At 44.7% G+C, this 16,043-nt stretch overlaps 8 protein-coding genes across 8 annotated transcripts; 4 read left to right on the top strand and 4 right to left on the bottom strand.

The window, feature by feature from the left end:
* Positions 1-17: 17 nt before the first annotated feature.
* On the bottom strand, positions 18-865 carry LOC115768169 (mitochondrial fission process protein 1). The gene is made up of 3 exons (XM_030712667.1): positions 627-865; positions 341-566; positions 18-279 (listed from the first exon to the last, which is right to left on the bottom strand). The coding sequence occupies exons 1-3, from the start codon at positions 751-753 to the stop codon at positions 117-119; spliced, it is 516 nt and encodes a 171-aa protein (XP_030568527.1). The 5' UTR covers positions 754-865; the 3' UTR covers positions 18-116.
* Positions 866-990: 125 nt separating this feature from the next.
* LOC115768174 (serine/threonine-protein phosphatase 4 catalytic subunit) lies at positions 991-2,808 on the top strand. The gene is made up of 3 exons (XM_030712676.1): positions 991-1,072; positions 1,344-2,269; positions 2,335-2,808. The coding sequence occupies exons 2-3, from the start codon at positions 1,476-1,478 to the stop codon at positions 2,462-2,464; spliced, it is 924 nt and encodes a 307-aa protein (XP_030568536.1). The 5' UTR covers positions 991-1,072; positions 1,344-1,475; the 3' UTR covers positions 2,465-2,808.
* A 1,443-nt stretch (positions 2,809-4,251) lies between these two features.
* Positions 4,252-5,070, bottom strand: LOC115768180 (general odorant-binding protein 19d). The gene is made up of 4 exons (XM_030712687.1): positions 4,929-5,070; positions 4,776-4,864; positions 4,557-4,693; positions 4,252-4,489 (listed from the first exon to the last, which is right to left on the bottom strand). The coding sequence occupies exons 1-4, from the start codon at positions 5,068-5,070 to the stop codon at positions 4,411-4,413; spliced, it is 447 nt and encodes a 148-aa protein (XP_030568547.1). The 3' UTR covers positions 4,252-4,410.
* Positions 5,071-7,005: 1,935 nt separating this feature from the next.
* LOC115768201 lies at positions 7,006-7,665 on the top strand. Its single transcript, XM_030712714.1, has 2 exons — positions 7,006-7,376; positions 7,447-7,665. The coding sequence occupies exons 1-2, from the start codon at positions 7,026-7,028 to the stop codon at positions 7,660-7,662; spliced, it is 567 nt and encodes a 188-aa protein (XP_030568574.1). The 5' UTR covers positions 7,006-7,025; the 3' UTR covers positions 7,663-7,665.
* Positions 7,666-8,781: 1,116 nt separating this feature from the next.
* Positions 8,782-9,635, bottom strand: LOC115768202. The gene is made up of 3 exons (XM_030712715.1): positions 9,419-9,635; positions 9,130-9,352; positions 8,782-9,057 (listed from the first exon to the last, which is right to left on the bottom strand). The coding sequence occupies exons 1-3, from the start codon at positions 9,603-9,605 to the stop codon at positions 8,973-8,975; spliced, it is 495 nt and encodes a 164-aa protein (XP_030568575.1). The 5' UTR covers positions 9,606-9,635; the 3' UTR covers positions 8,782-8,972.
* A 148-nt stretch (positions 9,636-9,783) lies between these two features.
* LOC115768204 (general odorant-binding protein 19a) lies at positions 9,784-10,936 on the bottom strand. The gene is made up of 3 exons (XM_030712716.1): positions 10,359-10,936; positions 10,131-10,298; positions 9,784-10,055 (listed from the first exon to the last, which is right to left on the bottom strand). The coding sequence occupies exons 1-3, from the start codon at positions 10,428-10,430 to the stop codon at positions 9,858-9,860; spliced, it is 438 nt and encodes a 145-aa protein (XP_030568576.1). The 5' UTR covers positions 10,431-10,936; the 3' UTR covers positions 9,784-9,857.
* A 2,045-nt stretch (positions 10,937-12,981) lies between these two features.
* LOC115768191 (putative 60S ribosomal protein L33) lies at positions 12,982-13,539 on the top strand. Its single transcript, XM_030712701.1, has 2 exons — positions 12,982-13,190; positions 13,253-13,539. The coding sequence occupies exons 1-2, from the start codon at positions 13,128-13,130 to the stop codon at positions 13,376-13,378; spliced, it is 189 nt and encodes a 62-aa protein (XP_030568561.1). The 5' UTR covers positions 12,982-13,127; the 3' UTR covers positions 13,379-13,539.
* Positions 13,540-14,387: 848 nt separating this feature from the next.
* On the top strand, positions 14,388-15,689 carry LOC115768206. Its single transcript, XM_030712718.1, has 2 exons — positions 14,388-14,546; positions 14,622-15,689. The coding sequence occupies exons 1-2, from the start codon at positions 14,487-14,489 to the stop codon at positions 15,510-15,512; spliced, it is 951 nt and encodes a 316-aa protein (XP_030568578.1). The 5' UTR covers positions 14,388-14,486; the 3' UTR covers positions 15,513-15,689.
* The last annotated feature ends 354 nt before the right edge of the window (positions 15,690-16,043 follow it).

Below are 16,043 nucleotides of genomic sequence, written 5' to 3'. Positions count from 1 at the left end.
AGCTGTTCTCTCATATGGAATGCTTGGAAAGCTTTTTATATATCCAAACTACACGGATTAGAAATTTAAAAAAAAGCGAAGGGAACCGCATGCTGAGTGCCAGGATCGGCGGCTTATCACCGCACCATTTTGCGATAGGTGGCGTCCATCAGGCGATCCACCATGTGGTCAATGGGATGCACTATCAGGGGTATGCTCGCCAGTCCAATGATTGTTGGCAGCGTCTTGAGCACAATGCTGGGCGACTTTTTCAGCAGGGAACGACTGATCGCGGTGATCCTGAAACGGATGGATGATAATATAGTTGGAGCAGGTGAGAGCAGGCGGTCGCAGCTTATACCGATTAATGGTCAGGCCGGGTATTAGGACAGAGGCCAGCATTTGCCAGGTGAACACATCGGCGCCCATGAGCAGCATCTCGCGATCGGTGCCGCCGGCCATTTGATGGCGCAGCGCCTTATCGAATGTATCGGTGCACACATAGCCAATGGCCATGCCATAGGATGCGGCTACAAATGATTTGGGCACAAGCGGACGGAAAGCCTCGCCCACCTCGTTGCTGTAGCCTGGCGATGGCAAATATATATAGATATGATGGTCAGCAGTTGGTGAAGGTTACCGCTCACCCATGTATCGTATGAAGGTGTGCCGATAGATGTCCACCTCTTTTTGGTCTTTCTGCATTTGGTGTGCCTGCTCCTCCAGTTTGTCGATGCGTGGCTGGTTGGCCTCTGTGGTTTCTGGCTTAGCCATTGCTAGCTAAGCGTTTGGTGCAAGCGTATGTGTACTTTAGTTGCGTAATGACAAAACAAATTTCAATTGACAACATTTAAAAATTTCAGCCTATGCATATAGTATCGTTGTTATCGTAACGCTTTCAACAGTCTGGCAGCGCTGCAGAGTTGTCACCCTCGACTGGAAATCGTTTTACAATCGATTGGTTATCGACCTGACCGCCACAAATTACCATAAAGACGTCAAGCGTATCATGGTTCATTTTTTTGTCGTGAGCGTGAGTGCAAGTGCTTTAATAAAACAAACGATTTCAAGAAATTGCCGCATTTAATTTGGGGTAAGTTTGTTTTAAACACATTTTAGCGGGCTTAATGTGCAACAGTACGGTAGAAGCGGCAAAAGCCGCACAAATACGGCGCGCGCGGCAAAAGCTAGCCGCAAGCCACACAAACACACACGCGCGCACCAACACACACACACAAACACAAATGCAGATGATGCAAAAAAAAAAAAGAGGAAAAACACAAACAACTATGCAAAACCTTTGAAACAAACCGATTGCGTTGTTTTAATGTTATAGTATTCCTTTATTTTTCGAAAACTCTCAGCCTGGCAAACGCGCGAACATTTGCGCAGGGCGTTCTGTGTGCAAACAACGCTCCCCCGGCCGCCGTCTAACCCCCCCCCGTCCCCCTGACGCTTGCAATTTTTGTGTTTCGTCGCCGTCGTTCCCGGCTGCCATGTCCGACTACAGCGACCTGGATCGCCAGATCGAGCAGCTGAAACGCTGCGAGATAATCAAGGAGAACGAGGTGAAGGGCCTGTGCGCCAAGGCGCGCGAAATTCTCGTCGAGGAGGGCAACGTGCAGCGCGTCGATTCGCCGGTTACCGTTTGCGGTGATATCCATGGCCAGTTCTATGATCTGAAGGAGCTGTTCAAGGTGGGCGGCGATGTGCCCGAAAAGAACTATCTGTTTATGGGCGATTTTGTGGATCGCGGCTATTACAGTGTCGAGACATTCCTGCTGCTGCTGGCGCTCAAGGTGCGCTATCCGGATCGCATAACGCTGATACGGGGCAATCATGAATCTCGCCAGATAACACAGGTGTACGGCTTCTATGATGAGTGCCTGCGCAAGTATGGCTCCACGGCCGTCTGGCGCTATTGTACCGAAATCTTTGACTACCTCAGCCTCTCGGCCATTATCGATGGCAAGATATTTTGCGTACACGGCGGCCTGTCGCCCTCGATACAGTATTTGGATCAGATCAGGAGCATCGATCGCAAACAGGAGGTGCCGCACGACGGTCCCATGTGCGATCTGCTCTGGAGCGATCCCGAGGATCAGACCGGCTGGGGTGTATCGCCGCGCGGCGCCGGCTATCTATTTGGCTCCGATGTTGTCTCACAGTTCAATCGTACCAATGACATCGACATGATCTGTCGCGCCCATCAGCTGGTCATGGAGGGCTTCAAATGGCACTTTAACGAAACCGTGCTGACCGTCTGGTCGGCGCCCAACTATTGCTATCGGTAAGCGCAACACATCAAGACCTACCCCACTCTTCTCTAATCTGATGCGTTCTCTTTTGGAGCAGCTGCGGCAATGTGGCTGCCATATTGGAGCTGAACGAGTACCTGCATCGCGACTTTGTTATTTTCGAGGCGGCACCGCAGGAGAGTCGCGGCATACCCTCAAAGAAGCCACAGGCCGACTATTTTCTTTAAAATGCGAATGCGCAGACACTGTAACGGATGAACCAAGACAAACGGCACGCTCCGCACGAACGGACACTTCGGAGCGCTGCAACATTGATAACTGCCTGCCTGCCTCAAGCAACAAGAAATTAATCAATTATATACAACTTGGAAACCTTAACATTTAAGGCCTCAGCGACACAATTCACAATTCACGATCCAAGTCCCGATTCCGGAAAAGAGTATCAACATCTCATTTCTTTTCTGCTCTCAACCCGAATCCAAACCATTTTCCACTTACTTTCTAAGCATATATGCACATATATAGATACATATATAGATAATTAAGACGGTTTTTTTTTTTTTCATTTTTCTTTTCAATTTCATATATTTTTCGTATTGCTCATTTTGTCGTGTGTCTTTTGTACTCTGTCTGGCTGATTAGCTGATTTACTATTAGATCTAGAACGCTGCACGCAACAGAATCCCCCCCCCCCCTGCCCTAACCAGCCCATTAAGGGGCGGGCAGTTGGGGGCGTGGCTTCTGTGCATGTTGCAGCCATTAAACATAAGCCCTAACATATAGTCCATAAGCAATAATAATTATAGTTCTCGAGTCAGTTTCAGGCAAAAAAAAAAACACCCCTCCCCTCCCCTCCCCTTCCAAATGGAAACCGAAATAATAATAATAATAAAAAACAATAACAAATGCATTGTAATAATAATAATAATTATAAGCAATTAAGCAGCAATCCTAACAGCGTGTCAGGGAATCTGTTTATGCACCTTTTTGCACGCCACACACACACACACACACACACACACACACACACACACAAAGATATATACATATATCTATATCTATATATATATATATATACATATTTAATAATAGAATTGATAAGCTAGCGCGTATTTAAAATCGAAACGCATTTTTTCTTTTTCTCACACTCTGTTCTAGAACTTGGAAACTTGGTTTCTTAACTCGGCGTTCCATATGTGGACCATGTCCTAGATATTTGGGCCTAGAAAGAGTTCCGCTGCAGTTCAGCTCAGGCCCGCTTACAGTCTTAAGAGTCAGCCGCTCAATGAAGCAAACTATATATCTATGTATCTTTAAGAGTGCGCCGATCCCATAAGAGGATATATATACGTATTCATGTTAAGCATAGAGGATAGATTCACATGGAGGATATATATGCATGGAGGATATATGCACATGGAGGATATATGCACATGGAGGATATATATGCATGGAGGATATAGTATATACATAGAGGATGTAAATACAGAGAGAATATGTATACAGAGAGGATATATACAGAGGATATATGTACACATAGGATATATATGCATGGAGGATACACAGAGGATATAGTATATACATAGAGGATATATATACAGAGATAATATATATACAGAGACGATATAAATACAGAGAGGATATATACAGAGGATATATAAGCATGAAGGATACACAGAGGATATATATGCATGGAGGATATACAGAGGATATATACATATAGGATATAAATGAAGAGAGAATATATATATAGAGAGAACATATATACATAGCGGATATATATCTATACAATACGTCTTGTGGCTTTCACTGTTTGAAGCAAGCTTGATGAGATCTGGCATAGATCCGTCCTTTTGTGGCGGGCAGTTGATTGTGCACATGTCGCAGTTGGCCGGATCGGACTACTATATCATCTAGCCAAAGTATAATACATTTCTTATATACTATTGACTAAGCTGTTGTCTGACGCTGTGAGCAGTGTATTTGCGCAGTCGGTCAATCGAAAACAATCCCAGATGTAGCCTGCAGTTGGCGCAGTTTATTCGCATGCACTTAGGAACTAGACGCATATATAGCATAGGTCATACAAAAAAAAAAAAATATTTAGAGACAATTGCGGATCACATATATCAAGGGGCGCCGAAAGGGATGTGGTGTGAGGCTTGGTGCTGCTTTAGTGCTCCTCCAGCGGAAGGCCGTGCTCCCGCATATGCTCCACAATGCAGCTCTCATAGGCAACGGCCGCGTCGCAGCTAAGTTGGGAGAATAGGACATGAATTAGCTTAAATTGTGGTCAGATTTATGCGTCGGGCCACTCACTGATCCTCGGGCACCTCAATGGCCTCGCACTTTGCCACAATGTCAGCGCCGGCGGCCTCCTTATCGGCATCATCCTTGCTCATGACCTTGACCAGCTCCAGGGCGTGCTCCTTGCTTAGCTTGCCGGCGTCGTCCATCTGGAAGGAGTGTGTGTGTGTGTGTGTGTGTGTGTGTGTGTGTGTGAAAGTTGTTTCTCTAACTTGAGCAGCTGGCACTTACAATTTTGAACTTCTTTAACATGCAGGCGCGCAGGCACTTGCTCTCCTGCGACTCGGCGGGCTCATGCTTCATCATGTGCTCCACATCCTCTGAAATATGAAGAGCATATATTTTTGGTTAGCCAACCAGTTGAAAGTAAGTTGAAGTACGCACCATCTGTGGCGCCCGTCTCCGTTTTGCACTCCTGGGCCACTTCATGGGCGTGCTCCTTGCTGATCTCCTCGTGCGGCTTGGCAGAGACAGCCACAGTGGCCAGGACGACGACGAGCATTGCCAAACAAACGAAACGCGACATGTTGCTGTATAACTTGGATGTGAGCTGTGCAAGCCGCCGGCGTTTTATAGTAAGTTTCGCCAATCGATTTGACTTGGCAGATTGCGGCAACGTCTCCAGCTCTGGGCCAAGTGTCAGCTGGCGGCAATTAAACGCAATTATGGCCAATTGCCATGGGATGCAATTGCACTATATGAGCAGCACATGACACTCGATCTGGACGAGCAGCGCCGGAGATGCCCTCCGTTGGGCGACGTGTGAAAACGCCGCCGCCGATAATCCGTCCCGTGCCTCCCCCCAGCTCCATATCTCTCCCACGTCGCTAGGCTTTTCCTTTGTTAATAGATAATTACGATTTTAATTAGCGACTGACATGAAATCAAATCAAACTGGAAATGTGAGTTGTTAAATGCCGCAACACCAGAAAATCCCAAATACTATGAAAAGCGCTTACAATTTTCTGACGGCCGACTCCCCATGACAGACAGGGACAGCAACAGTTGACATGAGCTGGGTCATCAATTCGACTTTTCACACTGATCAATATAAACTGTTTGGATAAACATAATCCAGCAGCGTGGCGTGACTAGCGAATACCCTGCAAATGCTACGAATAATAACAATTTTAACATACAACAGTTAAATTCATTTCAATTTGCACTGAAAGCCGCCATATTGCCAAATTTATATGTATGCGTGTGTGTGTGTGTGTGTGTGTATAAGACTGCGAAAGACAGCGCAAAGGCAAACTGTAGAATTACAGTAAATTTATGTTGCCCGCAAGCGACATATCTAAGTACATACCCATGCACATACAGTCAGGGCCAAAATCATGCGAACAGCTCAATCTTAAAAACTTCTTCTATATTAAAGAAGTAAAAAAAAAAACAATCAAACAAGATCAGAATTAACATATTGCTTCTGTTTTTGAAGGCTGTCAAAAAGTCACATCTGCCCATTACGTTCATGGTGAAATCTATAATTAATAGCCAATAGACAATGCACAGTTAAATAGAATAATATAAATTTCTAATTATTAACCAATGAACATAAATATTGATTAGAACTTGATATTTTTTAATACGTATTTATTTGTATACATAAACAGTTAATACATTATCGAAGTTGTTATTATTGCATGTGCTTATCAAGTCAAGCACGCAATCTCCCCGTCTCTTTCAGACTTTCAAAGCACTCCACGCTCCAGCAATTCTTTCTCTTTCTCTCTCGTGTGCTTAAATCAACTGCTTAAAGGCGCTGTCTAAAACTCCGCACAATTCGACCATCTTTTTTACTGTAAGAGTATTGATGCGCCCATTACAAAAATTAATTAACAAACTAAAAATATTCAATATTTTTAATAATATAAACGTTTTAAATAACAACGAAAACGCACGTTCTTCGTACAGCATACTATCCTAGCACTTAAGCTGCATACGAAATGCAAAAAAGGTAACGGTAGTTTTTATTAGCAAGTTCATATGTGTGTGTGTATATGAGAGCAGCGCAAAGCTGATCCCGTTGATTTGCTACATACATACATACATACATACATACTTTCGTTAAGTTGGCCTTCGCTTGCTTCTTACTTTATACGAATTCTGCGCATGATCTTAGTTTGTTGAAGTGTTCGAGTTGAAAAGTGTTTAAAAAGAAACAATATAATGTACAAAACTAATTATAGTGCTGATAGTTAATAACACTGCAATTGCAAATAAACGTTACACACGCACACACGTGCATATTCGTAGCTTTGCACATGTATTCGCATACAAACACGTTTACATGCAAATGCAGTTATTTGTTGGTAATGTGCGTGTTTTTAATTTGTTTATTTGTGATTTGTGATTTGTGTGGAATGACAATGGCAATGACAACGATGCATCTTGAACTTGAGCCACGCCCGCATTCGTGGCGTCAGCGCAATTTGGGCTTAAATATGTTGAAGGTTATTCGGCCAAGAGAGTTCCATATAAATGCCCGTGCAGACATATTGGCAGCCACAGATGAGCACCAAGATGATGTTGAACAATACGCTGATCTTGTTACTTACATTGGCCGGCTGCAGCTGGCTGCAGTGCGTCCGGGCGCAGGCGCAAACGCCGGGCTTCGATCTGAGTCGTCTGTTTGGTGCGCGCAGCAATGAGCCGCTCTCCAAGCTGCTCGATCGCAATTTGCCCGAGGTGCAGCAGATGATTGAGCACACCAAAAGGAGCTGCCTGAAGAAGCTGCAGATGTCGCCGTCGCAGCGATCGCTAATACGCGAGCCGCGCCCCACCGAGCAGGAGAAGTGCCTGGTCGAGTGCGTCCTCAAGGGCATTCAAATTGTATGTAAATGTGTTTGAACAACAAAGGCGCACTTGTCTAACGCCCCCCCTCCCCCTTTCTCTCCTGCAGATGGACAGCAGCAGCAACAAGCTGAACCTGCGTCGCGTCCAGGAGCTGACCAGCCAGGTCACCGATGACAACAAGCTGGCCGTCACGCTGAGCTGCAGCCTGGCCCAGAGCTGCAATCGGGCCGTCAGCGCCCAGGATCCCTGCGAGGCGGCACATCAGCTAAACCAGTGCATCGGCCGGCAAATGTTGCGCAACGGCGTCAAGCTGAGCTGGTGACCAGTGTTGCCAAATGACACGACAAAAAACTAGCCAAAAATAGCGTAAAAAAAAAAACAGCTGAATCAGCTTTCTGGGCACACAGACGTATGTACATTCCATATTTATTATATTTCGTTTATGCGAAAAAGAATATAATATATATATACGTATATATATAATGTATATTTTCTTGTTCGCATATTTCACTTCATACAAGATATATACATGTGCATATATCCTAGCTCAAATAATTAAACAATTTCAAAGCGAAATTATATATACAACGCATATTTATTATAAATAGGATATACGAAAAAGACATTATATATATAGTATATACGTATTCTTTTTCGTTTATCCTACTTCATGTTAGATATAATTCCACTAGCATGTGTGGAAAAATCGCGAAAATCGTTTGAAACTTTTTTGTTTACCCTCCGATCGATCAGCGTTGAAATCATTTTCAAGGCCGGGCTATACTCGCAAGTAGTTTATATTGATGTACATATGTTATACTACTTCCTTTTCAATAGAAAATGAACTAGATTCCATGTCGTATACTAGCAAGCTGAATATGCATACTCGAATGTCAAGCTTTGTATATATATAAACATAGTTGGATAGATATCAAATGTGGTCCGCAATTCCAGTGTGACATGCAATATTTTCAGTAGAGCGGGCAATTATATATTACAAATTAAATTGTTATTAAAAGCATTTAGAAAATATAAGACAAGCCAAACATGGGCTTATGCAGGTGGAAAACCGAGTTGAACGGTGCTGAATCTCAAGGCAGGAAGCCGGTTCGAAGCGTTAACCAACCTGATTGAATCAGTCTCAGCTCTCTGAAAACAGCCATATTTAGCTGGAAAATAGCTAAAGTGCTATCAAGCCCATTAAAGCCCCTTAAAACTTGTATTAACACCCCAGTCATTCATTCAGTCAGGAAGCTGGTTCGAAGCTTTAGTCGAGCCACCCTGATTGAATCAGTCTCAGCTCTCTGATAATAGCCATATTTAGCTGGAAAATAGCTAAAGTGCTATCAAGCCCCATTAAAATCCCGCCCCAATAACACCCCAATAGCACCCCAATAGCGCCCCAACCATTAATTTAAGGATAAGCTAGGCTTTACTACTACGGCGGCTGCTCGCTTTATTCGCTTGTGCATGTCCAGGAACCAGGAGCCCAAGCTCTATAAATGATTTCTAATTGAATTAAATTGAATTAAGTTAGGGCGTGCGTGTGCCAAAAGTTACAAAAATATCGAAAACACAAAAAAAAAAAAAACACACAAAAACACAAACAATGCTGGCCAGGATTGGACGCGTCTACTCCTTGACCTCGGGTATCTTGTAGTCGGCGTCGCGCATCTCGCTCAGCATGCACATGGAGATGCTGTGGGCCGCCTCGCACCTGGCGTGTGTAATTGGTATGAAAGGATTAGCTGGCTAGAGTTGAGCGCTTGGCTACGGTTTGTGGACTCACTCGTCGCTGAGGCCGCTGCCGGCCTGATTGCATTTGGCGAATATGGACTTGGAGTCGGACTGCCTGTCGGAGAACATCATGTTCATCATGTCCAGGGTTTTCTCCTCGTTGAACTCGGTCTTGCCCGCGGGCATCACCTCGAACTGGTGCAGCATGCAGCGTCGGAAGCATTTGCTCTCATGTGAGGCGTCCTGCTTGTTGAGCACCATTTCCTCGATGTGCCCTGATTTCAGGAGAGTGGGGTTTCAGTTGAGCGCCTGCGCCTGAGCTTTTGGCCTGGCATACTTACCGCGCTCCGGCTTGGGGTCACAGCCCTGGGCGAAGGGCTCGATCAGCTCAACGACCTCGTTCAATGTCATGGAGGCCGTTTCCTCCTCCTCCTCGGCATGGGCCAGGCTCAGCCAGGCGCCGGCGCAGGCCAGCAGCAGCAGCAATGTGCTCAGCCAGTTCGGTTGCTTCTGCTTCTGCTTCAACATATCAAATTGTGCTCACTTGGACGCTATCTGGCCTGCTCCATGCCCGGACAGTTGCTTTTATAGCCAAGCCAACAGATCGCAATGCCACGATCGACATGACCATGCCATGTCACCGGCAGAGATTGATCTCTGTAAAGCTGTGGAAACCAATCAAAATGCGCCACAATTTACAGTTCAAGTCGAATTTTTATTCACAGGCACGTGACCAACTGGAGCGTGATACATAGCCATGTATATGTATATATAAGTGTATCAGGGAAACACGAAGATGTCAATCTTGTCCCGGAAACAGCTGAGCAGGGCATGCGCCGCATCGCAGTTGTTCTTGATCCCGGCGGCGGCATCCTTGCACTCGCCGATGCCCTTGCGATAGGATGGCTTATAGCTGTCTGGCATCAGGAGCTCCACCTGCTTCAGCGTTGACTCCATCTGGAATTTGCCCTTCTTCATCTGTGCGCAGGGCGAGAGACACAATCAGTGGCGCGTGGAAGAAGGAAGGTAGGAAGCAGAAGAAGTTCGGCTCACCGTTTGCATCATTTCCATGACACAGTTAATGTAACATTTGGCTTCCTTGTCGTCCGGCAGATTGCCCTTCTGTATGCTATCGGCTATGTCCGGCGTTATTTTCGGAAACTTGGGCTGGCAGACGTCGCGCATCAGCCTGCCGGCGGCCCACATCTGTTCCTCGGTCGCCTGCAAAACGGATAATTGTCAACAGGATCTTCCAACAAAGTCTACAAGCCGGCCACATACACCCGCCCGGCAGAGGGGCAGACCCAACAGCTGCAGCAGGCAGCAGCCAATCAATTGGTGTGGATATCTCATGGCGCCGACAGATCCAGCCAATATGTTGCCGGCATTCGATATTCGGTCCACTTTTATACGATATTTGCATTGATATTTAAATGAGTCCGGGGCGGATCATTTGAGGCGCCTAATAGCATATATTTGTGGCATGCCAATGGGCATGTCCGATTGGCGGAAAACAAGGACTGTTGCCCATTGTCTGGGGCACGCCACATTGGGGTAGGACCAACACCAGCTGCATTAGCCAAGCGATGCCACGCCCCATAGTTAAACACCCATCATCACCAGCCTATTCATCATCATACGTATCTCTATATGCAGCCAGACACATTTGCACTATAATTACCCACGTCTCTCTACCTCTCTCTCTCTCTCTTTTAATTGAGTTGTGCACGCGAGGGTCAACAAGATCTTTGGGGTTCAGATAGCATTTGCAACAAGCGAACTCCAATTGCATCCACATTTCACATACATCACATTCATCTCATCCGGTTGAAATGAAGCCCAGCTGGTCAAGTCTCCTAAGGCTTTCGCTTCGCGACTTCCGAATGCCTCGATACCTTCCATTACATGCCCTGCTCCCTCTGTTTTGTTTTCTTTTTATTATTTTTTACTTCCTTTGCTTCTTCCTTCACGTTTATAGACAGATATGCTAGCTTCTCTCTTCATATTGATGGATAGATATCCTGCTTCTCCCTTCACATTGACCTGGCTATAGATTAGGCATATTAAAAAGCTTCTCCTTCTAGCTCTTACTTTATTTTATGTATACTAATTAGTATTGACTCAAACTTAATACGCTTCTAGCTTCACTCTCTCAGTTTCTTCCTTTGCTTAAAGCTACGTTGTCCGCTTCGCTTTTCCCTTTGCTTTTTCCTTCTTATTGACCAATATATGCTGCCGTCTTCTCCCTCCAGCTGTCACTTGATGTAAGGTATACTAATAAGTATTATACTCAGGCTTAGTGAGCTTCTCACTTCGCTCTCTCTGCTTCTTCTTTTGCCTTCAGCTTTGCTGGTTGCTTTGCTTCTTGCTTAACTTTTACTTTAAGCATGTTAAAAGCATTTTTTAAGTTATTTAGCTTTGCTTATTGCTTTGCTTCTTTCTGTATTTTACTATTTGATTGCTCGCGCATATTGTTAAGAAATTATTTAAGCTTAATGCGCTTCTCGCGATAATCCTCTGCTTATCTCTTTACTCCTAACTTTGCTGCTCGCTTCGCTTCTTTCTTTGCTTCTCTCTTATTCTGTTAATCTTCGCCTTTCGCCAAACTTCTCTGTTTGCTTTGGCCAATACATTTTCCAGAGGTACTTGCCCGCTTCTCGCTTCATATTTTTGTTTACTTCGCCGTTCCCTTAAACTTTACCTTTTTTTTTGCTTCTTCCTTCGTTTCCTCCTTAAACTTTCCCTGTCTTTGTTTGCTTCTCCCTTCGCTTCCTGCTTTAACTAAACCTTTTTCCTTTGCTTCTCCCTTCGCTTCCTCCTTTAACTTCACCTTTTTCTTGTGCTTCTCTCTTCGCTTCGCTTTGCAAATCGCTTCTCTAATAGCTCGCTTATTGCTCAACATATAATCGCTTCTCGCTTCACTTAACCTCATGTCGAGCAGCATTTTTGGCCCGACTATGATGAAGTGCCTAAGCCTAAGTGCTATCTATTTGCCTAATGAACGTTTTAGGAATTGCAGCTCTGCATCTATAATTTAGGGAAACAAACAGATATCTATTTGGCATCTATTTGAATTACACAGTTGATTGAGAGATAAGTGCACGTGGCCAAATGATATAATAGAATGGTACTCATAATCGCTTAATATATGCCCAATGTATTCTCATTGTATTCTCACGATCTACGATTGTTGAGCGAGGGAATGAATTTTGCATTTGTCAGAACAAAAGTTTATTTGGGCGACACTTCATTTAATATAAATTGAAATATTTATTTAAATTTTATAATTCTTTTTCATTGCCTTTCCAGGCTATGAGTTAAATTTTAAGTATAGAACTTTTTGCTACTTTTAACTATACGAAAATTGAACAGTTCAAGTCGATCTAATAAGTTTACCAGTTCGACAACCAGATACCCGATGTCAAGGAGTAGACGCTTCCAACTCTAATCTATTGTTATTTTATTTATTTTGATATTTGTTTAACTCTTTGCACAGCCGAAGCAGCAAGAAAGCCTAGCTAATCCTTAAATGAATGGTTGGGGCGCTGATGGTCGCTATTGGGGCGCTATTGGGGTGTTATTGGGGCGCTATTGGGATGTTATTGGGGCGCTATTGGGATTTTAATGGGGCTTGGTAGCACTTAAGCTATTTTCCAGCTAAATATAGCTGTTTTCAGAGAGCTGAGACTGATTCAATCAGGGTGGCTCGGCTAAAGCTTTGAACCAGCTTCCTACCCTGAGTTTGGGCTTGTGAACTCGATTCCACATTCATTTTTGGTTTAAACCTTGGCTCAAAAGTTTCCTATTTAAAATCAAGGAGCTGGAAAATGTCCTTAAATGTCCCAGCTTTGACTGAGATCCGAGTAGGCTGTGCTCTAGTAGTTCGTGCTTGTGATATACATTGAACATGCCCCATAAGTAAAAATTCAACGGATTAAAGTAAAACGAGTAAATTGCTTGACTTTGAATTAAAACCCGTTCGACAAGTATATATCCATAATATAGATAAAGGAAAGGTATTTAGCCCCCAATTCTGTCCAAACTCTCGCGATGTCGGATTATTTCAAGTTCAATAAGATCTTCGATAGCCAAACTGTGCGCGGACGTGCCAACGTAAGTCTCCGACACGCATCGCTCGTATCTAAGCACTTCTCTAAAAGCCGGTTCCAAGACAGGTTGCCAAGGCCACTTGGGCCTCGGTGGGACTCATCTATGTGCTGGTCAAGATGCGACGCCGCAATGCCAAGCGTCGGGAGGCCTTCAAGTACTGCAAGGGCTGCCAGCAGAAGCTGTTCCTCTAATTATGCATGCACGCATTGTTCTATCAAATGGTCTGGTCCCATCGCCAATCCCCCCCATGCTAGCACGTCAATGTCCCATGAATTCCCCAGAAGTTAAGCGTTAACCAAATCTCTTGTGTTCTGTTCAGCGTTAATAAACTATTTCACATTTCGAGCGTCAATTGATTCCAGTTATCTCCCGGATTTAAACTAGTTGCGAATTATAAACGAATTGCTTAAATGCTTAATTCCCTTTTACTTTTTAGCCCTGCTTCCAAAGGGCATACGTAGAAAATGTCATAAATATATGTTCATTTGTATGAACGCATCCAACTTAAATAATTTATTTATTTATTTCGTTTTATCGATAAATTCGTGCATGTATCGAAAATCGATAAATATTAATTTGTAGCTTTGCGCATATTTTGTCCATTTCTATTTCTGAAGTCATCCGACTGTTGGATATTTATTACTTCTTCAAATTCTAAATCGATAAATATCGATTTCTAGTAAGGATCTCTTGCAGATTATAAGGCCCAAGCACCTCAAATTGGGTATATAAGATGCTCATTTTTACTTCATTTTATCGATAAATTGTTGAATATATCGAAAATCGATAAATATCAATATATTTTGCACATTATAAGTTCAGGAGTCATCCAACTGTTGGATCTTAGTTACATTTTCATTTAAAAAATCGAAATCGATAAATATCGATTTCCAATAAATTTTCTTACAAAAGTGCTCGTTATCATACGGATGATGCAATTTATTTCATTATCATTTCATATCGATAAATTAGTGCACATATCGAAAATCGATAATTATCGTTTTACCATCCTGAATCCCTTTGATAATTTAATAACGTTCGGTTCAGAACATTTATTCAAGAATTAGTTTTCTCATTTGCAAGCGGGAAATGGAAAAAGTACGTGGTATCTGCCAGTCGTTCACTCTGAAACTTGTGTATTTCGATTTTTGAACCAAGTAGGCAGCTGGTGAATGCTTCATTCGGCAGGTAGCTCAGTTTGTTTTTGGACGTTCAGTTCAGACCCGGACCCGGACCCAGACTCCCCCAAAAAACCCGCACAGATAAGACTTAAACCCCAAGCTAATTGCTTTGTCTGCGATGGCTTCCGAGGGCTTCAAGAAGTATTTCAATAGCACCACAATGAACGGTCGTGCGAATGTAAGTTTAAGACCAGGGCACCGACTCCTGCTGAGCCTCATTCTCGTCCTCAACCTCATCCTCGTCCTTGTCCAGGTCGCGAAGGCCACGTATGCTACGTTGGCGCTCGTCTATTTGTTTTATCGGGTGCGTCGCGGCAAGGATCAACCGCCAGCTGCCAAGGAGCCGACATTTGAGCCGAGCTGCAGCTGTGACGAGAAGCTGCCGAACTCAGAGATCATCGTTGAGCCGCCGGATCGAGATTGCGCCGTCTGCCGGGAGCGACGACCCAGAGACGATAGCTGCAATGGACACAGTGAGCCGCCGCCGCCACCGCCGCCGGCGAGCAGTGCGCCGGCTCGACGCAAGTGTCCATGCGAGGATCCGCACCGGCACCTGGACTCGGGCAAGCCGCAGCACACACAGCATCCGCTGACACAGCAACAGCAACAGCAGCGCCAGAGCTGCAATGCATCGCAATTGGATGAGGCGCATCCGGCGCGTGAGCTTATCTCGCAGATGCAGGAGGCCGCATCCCGTGTCCTGCGCAATGTGATTGGCGCCGTCATGGGCGATACACCATCCGCTGCCAGCGGCGACAGCGAGGAGAACTGCAGCTGCTGTACACCGGGCGGGGCAAACGATATACTCGACTCCGGCGATCAGGTGGAGGACGAGGCCTGCGATTACGAGTCGGACAGTCAAATGCTGAGTCGCCAGCGGCGTACTGCGCCCCGCGCCTGTGTGCCCAGCAATACCAGCAGCGACACCGATGACCCTACCGAAGCGAAACAGACCGAGTCCGAGTCCGAGGCGCAGGCGCAATCCCAGGCCACGGGTCAGACGCAATCGCAATCGCCGCCACAGTCGCAGCTGCAGTCAGCCTCACAGTCGCAGTCGCAGCCACAGTCGCAGCCGCCGACACGGTATCGCTGCTTTGACGACGACTTTGCCTCCGAAATGTTCTTTGAGGACTATGAAGAATGACATATTGAAGGATTAGCTCAACGCTTGGTTAGCCGGGTTCAGGGGTTTGCGGCTTATCCAACTAAATTCTCAGTAAGCAGGTTCTCTAGTCCATTAGGACTAGGCCTGCAAATCTATACCAAATCTTCATAGTATTCATAGATGAAGAATAAACTCACCTTTCTGAATCATTTGTTAGCCACTTGCACGTACTTTGACCAGGATATGTTGCTTATACCATTATTTGGGTTGAAAGTCTTCCGGACGCACTTGACCTAGCTGATATATACATATACTGGGTGTCTTTTAGTCGTCCACTCACTTTTACTTAAAGCAATTTTCGCTTTTTTCTCTTCAATTCATTTTTCATTCGTTTCTAAACACACAATTTACGCGCTTCGACAAACAAAACCGTTAAAACAGTGTTGGGCAACGAGTAATTTGTTGCCTAAAATATGCCGAAAAAAAGATCGATCGTATTTGCATTTTCGCTTGACTAAAGAAACCGGTAAAACAGTGTTGAGAAACGAGCAATTTGTTGCCTAAAATATG

This window comes from Drosophila novamexicana, unplaced genomic scaffold (genome assembly GCF_003285875.2).
Source record: "Drosophila novamexicana strain 15010-1031.04,08,12 unplaced genomic scaffold, DnovRS2.1 tig00001692-arrow-arrow-pilon, whole genome shotgun sequence".
Taxonomy (NCBI): domain Eukaryota; kingdom Metazoa; phylum Arthropoda; class Insecta; order Diptera; family Drosophilidae; genus Drosophila; species Drosophila novamexicana.
The sequence above is the reverse complement of the archived record's forward strand: the minus strand, read 5'-3'. Positions and strand labels throughout refer to the sequence as shown.